The sequence below is a fragment of the Lepidochelys olivacea genome, assembly GCF_965140295.1.
Source record: "Lepidochelys olivacea isolate rLepOli2 genome assembly, chromosome: 25".
NCBI lineage: Eukaryota > Metazoa > Chordata > Testudines > Cheloniidae > Lepidochelys > Lepidochelys olivacea.
The window spans coordinates 12,089,617-12,102,028 of record NC_140435.1 but is presented as its reverse complement, the minus strand read 5'-3'; the positions used below and the strand labels follow the sequence as shown (position 1 = coordinate 12,102,028).

The window sequence follows — 12,412 nt, the reverse complement described above, 5'->3', positions numbered from 1 at the left end:
AAGCTCATGCTCAAATAAATTGGTTAGTCTCTAAGGTGCTACTAGTACTCCTTTTCTTTTTGCGAATACAGACTAACACGGCTGTTACTCTGAAACCTGCTCCAAAAAGAGCACCTTTTCCAAAGAAAGGTAGGCTATATATATTTTTGTATGTAGTCTTGACTATATTTTTTAAAAAAGGAAACAGGCAAGTAGGAGAGCTGGAGTGGAGATGTGTGATGGAAAGCTAACCAGGAGGAGATGAAGGCTACTTGTACCAGCACATAAAAGTAGGACTCAGGCAGACAGAGCAGCTTGACCCCATTTTATACTGAGACAGATAATTCTAAGACTGTCTTTGGAGTAAATGGGAGATGAAATGAAGCTATGAAAATGCCAGCCTGCAGTAACATAGATGTTATCAGCCTCTAGTGTCTGCTATTAATATAATAAGGAACATAAGAAATTGCTCCCATCCACCTATATCCAGTCAGGTTTGCAAAAGAAATAGAAAAGCTGACCTGTGATACGCACATGAATTTCTTGAGTAACTGCAGGTTCAGTTCCTGAATAAGAGAAGACTATAGGTATAGGCTGTTTAGGGGGTTCTAGCTGGACAATGTAAAAATGCAGGCTATAAAAAGGGTTATTAGTAGTGTACTTGATTAAACCATATCTTCTTATAAGCTTTACTGATTGACAGAGGCCTTGTACAGATGACAACCAAAAGCAAAAATGCAGAATGAGACTGCAGCCTTATATATCAAAACTACACATTACTAGGAAGAGAACATCAGTTGCTTTATTTCAGCCATAAGACCTCCTGGACAGTATTAAACAGAAAAACCAAACAAAACAGAATTAACTGAAGACCACTACCTCAAGGGCCAAGGTTCATGAGAAGATGCTGGAGGGGGCAAAAACGGGAGAGGGTATGAAGTATTTCCTCGTATAATCTCCATGTTTAACAGTCTTCCTACAAACATTGACTACTAGCGTACAAAGAACAAACAGTCACACTCAAATAAAAAGGCAATACCATTATTAAGTTATGGATCTAAACAAGGGAATTCAGAGCGCAAGCTGACAGCTGAAATGTTGTGCCCGCCCTCAAACAAAACCATTCAATATTATCCCCTTAGCAATCTTTCCACACAGTAAATACGAACTGATTAATACAACCCAGCTCCAAAAACATTAGAATCTTGAAAAGTAACACTTCCTGCAGGAGTTAGATCTCTCCACGTGACATACCAAGGAATCTAGAAGTGGCTGGGAAGGCCTGGTGATAGTGCTCCATGCTGACATACATGAGTCTAAAGATTGATGTCAGATTTCTACCCCACTCCATAGGCCAGTAGAGCCACTGGGTTCCATAAAAACACCCAGAAACAACCTGCAGTGCTCAACTTCAGCTCTCCGTATTGAAATGGCATTGGCAGGCTCTGGCAGGTTCCATTCAAGCCTTCTTGACTGGAAGGATGATGGCTGCAACACAATCTCTTGAGTACAGGTTGAGGCATTTACAGGGATAATGTGATGATTTGGAGATCTATGTACATCTTATGGATTCTGACTGATTTTATGAACTCTATGTCTAATTCCAACCCCCAGTGTGTAATAAGCAAGCCTTGGGCTGATAAGGACCACATCACATATCACACCTCTTGTCCGAAACAACAAAAGTAGTCATTAACAGTTTAATAACTGCTCTGGCAGGACAATGGGTATACTAAAGAGGGTGCTTAACCTGGGAGAATCCGGTTATTCTTGGTGGTATATATGGAGGGGGTTTGGAGCAGGAATTTTGCCCAGAAGAGGCAACAAAGAAACCTGATGTTAATGCTAGTATCTCAAGACTCAGACAAATTACACTTGGGACAACTGTGATGAACAAAGGAGGCATGCTTTCATAGCACAAGGGACCTTTTTGGAGTACTAGACCACCCAGGAGCTGGAGGACACTGATTACAGAGGTCAGACCGAGACTCTGTATTCCAGAAGAGAAGCCATATGCAGGAATGGGATCCTGGACTCCTCAGACTCCCAAAGAACACTGCAGACTGGTGAGGAAACTGAAGCAGAGATTTGCATGCAGGTTATCTTTACTTAGTACAAGAGAGAAACAGATTGAGACAAAATAAAGAGTAATTCTGTTAGAAACCTTTGCAAAGACTGTGGTAGCTGAAGCAAACAGACATGTCCCTGAAGAGGTAAACCCTAAGCTAGAGCGCCCGCAAGATTGGAGCTCTGGAAAGGAAGTTATTAAGCAACTGGGGAGTCTGGAGGCACTGGCACTAGCTTCATGACGAGGCGGTTGGACCCCAAGTATCATCTCTAGGAAGGGAGTGCTGGAAAGAATGAGGGTGCATCTACTTGGCAGCTGGAGATGTAATTTCCAGCTTGGTTAGACATACCTGCACTAGCTTTGATTGAGCTAGCACACTAAAATAGCCCAGCCACCGCAGCACAGCAGGTTAGCCTCCCAAGTACGTACCTTGGTTCCCAGACAAGCCTGTACTCTGCAGCAACGACACTGCTGCTTTTAGCACATTCGCTCAGTCAACACTAGCACAGGTACGTCTACTTCCAGCAGCAGTGCAGACGTACCCTGAGAGTGCGCCAAGAATCCCAGAGTCAGAGGCAGTGACTGAACTCAGTTCAGATTCAGGAAAGCTTAAAAGCACAAAGTAATCACTCCCTAAACTGGGTTACCGGCTTGGAATCATCCTCTCATTAAGCTCTGCTGCAGAAGGCAATCGAGGTATGCATGATAGGAACAATTTCCCTACTTTGAGAGAAGTAGTATGTTTAAAATAGCCTGTTAAGAGGTTTCAGATACTACTTTAACTATGTCAAGGAAACAAAACACCTCTCTAGATGCCTGTGAACCAAGGTCGCTGACCCCTCATTTTCATTCCTTTAATTGTCATGTTCATGTTAACCGACTAGGAAGCAAAATCAATCCATGGTTTTCTCTCGCGTACATTTCTGATTTTAATCATGCTTTTTAGCCAGGTCAAAAGACAGACATTTTGTAACTGAGTACCCCAGACACCATGATGCTGGGGACACGTACATCTCTACCAGCAGATAGATTATATATGTAGTGTAAATGGATCCAAAGGCAAGAATCACAACAAAAGAATGGAGAGAGAATGATTCCAGAAGATGTAAGCAAGTCAGGAAAACTGATCAAAAAGAAAGACTTGGAGGAGAGGTGGTGGGAATTGTCAGTAACATCACAACACTGGCATCACTTCTATGCAAGAGAGAGACAGCAAGAACTGGGAACAGCAACGAAGTCTGAAATACTTTTGGTAATGCAAAAGAAAATGTACACACAACAACAACGGGCTTTTGCACCCATGATTTCATCAGCATGTTATGAGGCAGGATTTTGAAGTCTTTCCTGTTTTATATGCAAAAAAGGCTAAAAATTATTCCAGTAGGTCAGTGGATAACAGCCACCAAGTAACCACCCTCGATAGAAATTGGTCCTGAGGATTTATACACCTCTCGAGACAGAAAGGTGTTTGCCAGGTATTGGTTTGCGATAAGTGAAAGAGGCAGAAAACAATTACTTGACAGATTACTTCCTTCAGGTCAGGTCGACTGAACACCTATTCTGATCAAAGAACTGGGAAGAAAAAAAAAAAACAAATAGGCCAGGCCTGAGGCAGAAACTACAGAATTCAGCTGACCATCCATGGTATCCTGTCTGCCAAGAATCAGGACCTGAACCTGGGACACAGTAAGCAGATACAGGAGAGAGATTCAATATGGACCAACATGCAAAGCTGACTTGATAATCGTACTATGCACTGACCATTAGCTTAGTTAAGGCAAGGATTTCTTGGACAAATTGCTAATATGGTAATGGGCTGTCTATCAATGACTAGCTGACAGATAACAGTTCACATCTCTAATACTAAATATTCCTGTTCATCTACAATTATACACCCCTCTAGTCATTTTGACTATTTCCCATGTTCACCTCAGAAACATTTAATTTCCACTGGGTTCTTTAAAAAATTCATGCTGTAGCAGCAAACTAGCCACTTAAATGCCCATCAGACCAACTTCTAATTGAATCTTTAAAAAAAATCCAACAACCAGTGTTTACTAGCTTTAGCTACAAGTTTACATAGATGTAACACATATCTATAATTAGTTGCCTATGCAATTTTACAGCCACTGCCGAAGTGTTGATTTTCTGTGAACGTTGATGCTTGTCCTACAATTACAGCAGAACTAGTTTCTAGTAAGCCGATCATTAAACTCTGCTCTGGCTAGAATGCATTTTTGCAGTCTAGACAGGTCCTCCTGTAGTTAGCAGTACTTTCTATCTACCTGGCAGATAATTAGTGCTACTCTATGTAGGTTTTTCTAAGGTCACCCATCACTGCAGTATATGATCACCTTCTTATTGTATGTCATTAACATCTTTCCTTCCATCCACAGCTCTAAGCAGAGCAAAATCTATGCTCTGAGTCCCCAATGTCAGAGCATATGGGAAAAAAGAGCACTGTCCATCTGGCTAGTTGCAAAAGGCCTGTTATTGACTTCCTGTGTTGTGGTAAGGACAGGAATCAGCCCTGCTTGTTGCAACCTGGAGAGAGGAGAGATGGAACTAGGTTGACTTTCTTTTTTATGAAATAATATTCTGTACTTCCACAGTGTCATTTCTAAGCACTTTAAGAACTATGATAATGACTTGGGAAAAAATCACTCTGGTATTAGCAAATATAATCCAGCTATGTCTGACAGCAAAAAACAAAACAAATGAACAAAATCAGAATAGCTGCTTTAGTCAACTCATTTAAAAACCCTGTGCTATTTAACCAGAAAAACACAGTCCAGGATTTTTCTTTCATCATGAAAAGCGCAGGCAATCTGAGTTTACACATAACACAACCATCTGATATTTCATTAAATCCTTCTTTAACTTAAAAAGGAGATATCAATGAACTTATTGCCCACATACCATAACAGAGCTCACACCTCATCTGGAATCCCCTACCATGGTAACAAATGGTTAACACACACACATATGCAAATCATGATTTTGGAAATATTAAATGGAATCCTGTAAACAGAGAAGTGTCACCTGGTGCAATGGAAATAAACTGGGCATCTCCTTCCACTCTCCAACTTTTTCCCCAAATCTGCTCAGAACTCTCTATGCTGTTTGTTCAGTAATTTCACGCTATGCCGCTTAACAATGTGAGCATGGAGGCTCAATCTAAAACTGCACTTCCCAAATGTCACTTGTTTGTGAACACATGGCTGAGCTTAAAATTGCTTTTAATATTAGAGCAGTGCCCGGTGGCACCGCTGTAGTTAAGGGTTTGTCAAAATGTCCATGATTAAAACCCCATTTTCTGGGGTTTATAACTCCAGGAACATTTACTACAGACTGAAACTTAGTATATACCGGGTTACAGCAGACCTGAACACTATTTTTTTTTAAATTTCAAATCAAATTTACTTAGCCATTTATTTATTTATTTATTAAGTCTGATGTATACAAAACTTATTTAAGACCTTTTGTGGGTTTTAGGCTTTTCTTATTGCTCCTTTAACTCCAAAACTCAATCTCAGAGTTATGGCTTCCATTCCACCCTTCCTTACTCTGCAGAGCCCAGATATAAACAGAATATGGCTTCGTCTACAACCTCAATAAATAATCTGACATCTAACAGGGTGCAAACAACCTAGGGTAGGGGTTTAGCTATTTGAGTGGGGAAAGAGGAGAGCGGAGGTAACTACACAAGATCTCCATAATCCCATAGTAGCTGGATGTTTAGCTGGATGTTTCTGATGTAAAGATCTGCATTTGATTAAATGTCAGCATTGACCAAATTATTGTTAAGATTTGGAATTTATACCCCATGGAGATCTATCTGTAAGAAGTTTTTTCTTTAAGTTTCATAGCATTACACTAGCACTGGTGCGAACTATGGTAAAAACCCTGGCACTGGCAGGCAGCTGGCTTTTATTACCACTGTACGTCTCCTAACGCTGTTCAAAGACGGCCTGGACAATGAAAATGCACGATGAAAATGCAATGGATTTTCTATACTAGCTCTCCCACGATTCCCAACCACAGCTAGTCCGACAGTGGGAATTTTAAGAAAGCTCAGCTTGTGTAATATTTGAAATGAGATCACTCATTTCAGCTCTCTTTCCACCTTGTTGATTCAGCCAGAGCACTGCATTGGATCCTATGAGAAAGTTTCTGTCATAGCCATGAGGGAGGTAAGTTTTTTAAAAAAAATTTAAGATTAATTTTTTAACTGATGCACCGTCCTCCCGAGAAGAGTTTATGACATACTGGCCAATCCCTACTCCATCTGTGCCCGGACACAAAAGGAGCTATTTAAAGCTGGGTCAATACTGTTATGAATTTCATGGCTTTTGTAGCTTTAAGACAGCCCGTTATCTTATTTTGCACTGAAACAGGTTTGCTGGGTATTATTTCAGTATAGGTTTGGTTTAATTGCACCTAAAAGATTAAAAAATGAAATTAAAGTATACTAAGTGGCTAGCTACTGTCCAGTCAATACCGCCAGAACCTCCTTCTAACATTCCTCCCAGAGCAATAGCTAACTGGCAAGTATACTAATTCTTTCATGACCTGGCCCATCTGGTAGCAAAAGCGCAAGCTCTGCAACTCCTTGGCATGTATTTTTGTGAATTTAGAATCATCACTCCTTGGAAAATTAATGGTAGTGTCTTAAAAACTGAGTTTAGGATTCATGCTTCAGGTCATAAAACTAGTTGGAGGTTAGGAATAAGTATGTCCCGTGGTATAGGATTGCTCACTTAAGCATAGTCTGAAGGTTTAAATCTCTTCCTGAAGAAGCTAGTATTGACCACCGCTAGAGACATGACCAAACTAGATGTAAAACTGATCTGTTCTGATGTGGCACTCATTCTTAAGAATGATAATTACCCCTTACCCCTTGGCTAATGACTATATTTTCTAGCGTTACATTGGTGTCTAATCCCAGCCTAATCTGAATGAGTGTGCCTACATCTATGGCTCTCATTCACCAGCACCCCACTACAAGACTAAAAGCAGAGTCAAACTGATAGAGGGAAACAAGCACTGATCACAATGTGACAAGACAAGACAGCACTGGCTGATGAATTCTCTTCATGCCCTGAGGTATATCAGCACTCAGTGGAATTCCCATCAAGCGGCCTCACATCTCCGCCAAACTGTCAATAAAAAAAAACTCTGCTAAGATGTATGTTTGTGGAGTTAAGGGGAATTTATTTTAGGACAAGCACAGAGTTCAGATGTCAAATGTGTCAGCTAATAATAGATCCCCTGAGACCATGGACTGAAAATTACTGGAAAAATAAACGAGACAGGCATTTCACCTTTCAGTAGCTTAGAGGGATGGGCTTTCTGCAGGATGAGCTGCTCAGACACTGAAGATTATGGCATTTGATAGTCTCAGCCAGTCTGCCTGTGCCTGCTTAGGCAAATTCACAGAACACCGAATAGTGAGGGGAAGGCGATGTAGCAGAGAAAAGTGCTTCTTCAGGATGAAGTTAGTCACAAGCAGCTTTGGTTTCTATTTGGGCAGATGATATAAATTCAATAAAGAACAACAACTTGAAAGAAAAAAGGAGAGACGATAAACAGTAACATTTCTTAAAGCTATCATGGTTTCTGTGATTCCACAAGTTCCTGGACAGCCTGGTATTGCAGTTATGGAGAGACATCATATTCATCCTCTAGAGAGAAAGCAGTGCCTCCCATCACTCAAGAAGCAGCCACTCCTGGTAATAAATGAGCAGCATTGATTAGTTCTGAATAGAATCCTGTCTAGGAAGTCCTGACTTGGTTGGGAGGAAGATGGTTGAAGGAACTATGCCTTGAAGATGGGGATGTTAAAGTGAGAGAGCTGTCAAACATACTAATGTCCCAGGGTAGATGAAAAAAGGGTAAAAAACTTCTGTGACTACTTCTGTGACTTCACGCACCTCCTCTTACTCACAAAACACAAGTCATTTCTTAAGGAAAAGTGGACACGGTTACCTTTTCTGGACCAAACTGAACCTTCACTATAAATAAGCTACATACATTTCAGGGTCCCAATCCATGGAACAAAATATTATTTTGATCATTATGAACATTAGTGTTCAGGTATCTCCTCCAGAGTCTGAACTATGCTTTTCCTGAAGGATATGCTTGTAGTAAGCTACCCTAGGGCAGAGATTGTATTTTCCTGTGTTTGGAAAGGAACATGGCACATTTTGGGCAATAGCCCCAAACTAAACCACCATCAGCACCTGTGTAATCATTCATCCTTTTTCATAGCCTGTGGGAATGGAATCCTTAAAAGGACCAGAAATAACAGACCCCCATTCATACTTTGTACATGGCACCACCACATCTGAGCACATCACATCACATGATCTAACTACATTAAAAACACTACCCACTTAGGGCAAGATGTTGAAACACTTCTGCCATACACTAGCTCCATTCATTAGCTTGGAACGTATTTCCTTTCTGCCATTACTAAACACTCAGATAAATGAGTATCAAAACAAATGCTCCATATACTGTACCCTGAAGGCCACCAGCTCTAATTCTGGTGAGCTGTCAAAGGGAACAAGTTACACAGGAAAAGACCTTCCATTGAAGATACCCTGCAGCTTTCCCTACAGAGTTTTGTCCCAGAACCAACAGCTGCAGTACTTCAGTTGATTCTAAATGAGATAAAGAGTGAGTAAAGGGTGTTTTCAAGTATTCGGCAGTGAAAGCAAGCTGCACACTTTTTATTTATTATGCATTTGGGTACATAGCATTAGAATACAGCAGTCATGGGCTATTCTGGGATAATTTGTTCCCTGTGGAACTTAGTTGGGGTGCAGCAGAAATTTACCAAACCTATTAAAATGTCTCTTATCAACCTCCCATAAAGACCCATATACCAAAGCACCGTTCTCCACAGAATATAACGCACATCTTGCATTCAAGAACTAGGACTTTGGGATTAATTAAAATCCCCTCTCACCCTACTCCCCTATTTTGCAAGTCTTTTCTTCCCCTTCCTAGTTACTGAACTATTCAACTACAGCGGAGGACAATCAAAGGCAGCAACAAGAACAGAACACTTAACTGGTATGTGGAGAGTATATGTTCTCAGCTGGATGATATTTTCATTCTTGGGCATATCTTAATGGGCATTTCCACATTCATTTTTATTTAAATCGGCTAAAAGGTAGTAAGAACCTACTCATCCAAACAAAGACACTCACTTGCGTAGCCATTTTGCCATAGTCAATCCACCGCAGTGTGGCAAAGTTGGTGGACTCAGCGCAGTTGAAGCCGTGGTTGAATCCCGCGTGGTAGCCGTAAGGAAATGTGATCATAAACTCTCCAGCCTCTTGGGTGATCTGAGAAAAAATAAAGGAGAAAGAGATAAAACTGTGATCCCTTGGGGGATATCTGGTGGCCCCGTGGTCTGAGAACAGGGTTATAAACTTAAGGAAATCTGTGAAAAGTCAACTTTGACTCTATCCAGCTTCTATGGAGTACTTGTTTGTGTGACAAACAAAAACCCAAACTTTAGAATAAAAGCAGAGAACAGAGAACTGAAAGAGCAGCAAGTGTTTCTGCTGAAGACACATACAGGCATCGGTAGACTAATGGAAGAAGAAAGGAACTTTGCACAGAGCCCAGTCACATTAACTAGCTTCCTACACACAATGTCATCATCCATGCTTATAAATAGTTAATCCTGGTGGATAGAGGAGCAGACTCTTGGATAAAAGGTAGAACTAACCCCACTGTATTGTTTTTACAGAGATTAAAATACTTCCATAGAAAAGGATGTTAAAATGGATAGTAGCTGTCAGTGAGATCTGAATCCATGTCACTTTAAACCATTCAGTTTAAACACCATCACCTGACTCTCAGGGTAGAGTTTAAAATTATAAAATTGGTCCCAGGGTCTAGCATCCCCAATGCCCTAGAGATTTCTAGACAGTGAGTAGTTTGACTAATCGTAGCACCAAGTCTACATAAGTGCATAATCTCCAGTTGTCTAGCCATGTTAGACAGATAAGACAAAACTGTATTTTCCTCCCAAACATGCCCATAATGTTACTGCTCCCACTTGGAAATGAACCTACCTTTCATGTAGTTTAGCTTTAAACTAATTCATGACATCATTCACCCAGCCCAGCACATTAGCCTCATTCCTACCTATACATGCATAACAAGGGAAACAGAAAAAAATATACTCTATTATTTGCCTACTTATTAATGTGTACTTTGTTTTTAATTTCATCTATGTACACTATTGACTTAAGGAACTGAAGGGAGCTTAAAAGTCACAGGAAAAAAGCTTTAGAGATGGGAGCTGTAGTTGGCAAACACTCAAAATTATGTGGTTCCCACAAAAACTAGTGATTTAAAATTACTGGGGAGTAGAAAAGTGAAAAATATCTGGCTGATCAGATTTATATTATAAAGATACTTAGCACTGATATAGTGCTTTTACATTAATACAACATCTCAGGAAGGTCTGTGGTAGCATCTCCATCTTTACGATTGAGAAAGAGTCAAAATTTGATCTGACTGTCTTTTTAATACAAAAAGTATTGGCTGATCCTTTACTATAAGAGTAGTTATGTGCTATCAGTTATACTCAAGATACTTCCTATCAAGAGGAACTCATTAGTTCACAGCCTAAAAAAGGATGCCCTGATAGTAAAAGGTAGCAAGTTAAAAAAATTCAACCTTTTGAGGCTTGATTGTGTTGAAACTCATATGATGAAATATCAAAAATCAAAAAGGAAAAAGAGGGGATGGGGGAGGGGGTGCCAACGTCAGCCAGGCTCTACAAAACCCACTTATGTTTGAAAAGCTGGAGAAAGAAAAAGATTCTCTCTGTTGCAGGTTCCCAATTCATCCCTTTAAGGCTTACTTAGCAACATCCTACTCAGAATAGTCTTTCTGGCTGTCTCAATGAACAAGGCGAACATCCTTCCAAACTTCCTACTGCACTTCAAGACTTAATCCACCACATATTAAACAAATGAAGCATCAGCCAGAAAGGAGGTGGAGGAAAGAAGTTTAAAAAGACAACGTTCAAACTGCTTGCCTTCTTCAGATCACTGAGAGATCGAAGTGTCCAATCTGGACTAAACTACACTCGAGCAGCAAACTGCAGAACACCGGTACTTAATGGCAGTCATTTGACTAGGACCCTCACCACACAAAGAAAGAGCTGTATGGTGCACACACAATACTGCTTGCAATATGAATGTCTCTTCTTGTGTATTTTATGTAATGATTTTTATTATTCTCAGCTCACTTGATGTAGGACACAAACAATGCATAGGAGAGAACTAAATTAGAGACGTATCAGAGAGGGGCAGACATGGATCAACGTCTGTGAAAGGATTCAAAAAGATATTTTTAAAGAAAGTTCCCCACTTCTAATAATGTAGCAATGCTGAGTTTGCAAAGAATTGAAACACTAACCCCTTGTCTTTTCAATACTGTTAACTGTATCAGAATAAAGACAGACTATTACGACAAAAGCTGTTCCAAGAGGCTTCTGTGGGTGAAAAACTCAAGTCCGGTCTCTACCCAGCTTCATGGAGCATCCTCCCAACCAGCCCCTTCATAGATCAAGGCAAAACTGGAGATTTCTAAATTAAGAAGGCGGAAAGATTATGTTCCTGTCAGAAAATCTACATCCTGGTGTCTTCATTTCAAGCCCACAGCGTATGTCCTCCATGTCACCGCTGTCAACATTATCCCAACAATAAATTAGAAAGCACTCAAGATGATGGATAGGCCATGTAGAAAAGTAATAACTATTGAGGGAAAGCCAGCACAAACTGCCACTCATGGAGAAAGCCCTGAATTTACTGACTTCTGCAAGAGCTTGCAGAATAAATGGAGAAATCAATAGGGGATTACAGAAATACACATTTTTAATTATTAAAAAGCTCTGCTATTGATCTGCTTTTTTTCCAGAAGTAAATACCATTACAGAGATTTATAAATGTGTGTGTATTCACTTGTTTGAAGTCTGCCCGGAATTTAGATTAAGGGATCCTGCGTTTTTGGTTATTTTTTTTTTAGAGTAAGAGAAAAAATATTTGTCTTCCCCTGTACAATACTGTACTTGAAACTGCTTCATCTGGTTAGGATTCGTCTAGAGGTGGGCTGCTCAGACTAAAAAGGATTTCCCCCCCCCCCCACACACACACCCACCCTTCACTGTCAAAGGCCTTTCAGCGAGTGCCTCTGTCAGAGGAGGAAAAGGGAAGCTGTTACGAAAGCATATCCCTACCCCTTTCTGCAGGTCAGGCTTCTGAGATTTAGACTGTTAAAATATCCCACCCTCCTTTAAAGGGAGAGTTCAGTCCTCGAAACGGTGCTATTCTT

The 12,412-nt window shown here is 40.4% G+C and overlaps 1 protein-coding gene across 3 annotated transcripts in view; it reads right to left on the bottom strand.

Moving 5' to 3' along the window:
- KDM4B (lysine demethylase 4B) overlaps positions 1–12,412 on the bottom strand; it is a 174,323-nt gene that overhangs the window by 78,916 nt on the left and 82,995 nt on the right. For all 3 annotated transcript variants that reach the window (XM_084614389.1, XM_084614390.1, XM_084614391.1), the window contains exon 8: positions 9,265–9,402. In XM_084614389.1, the coding sequence (XP_084470515.1) occupies positions 9,265–9,402 (138 nt within the window). The remainder of the gene's footprint in view (positions 1–9,264; positions 9,403–12,412) is intronic.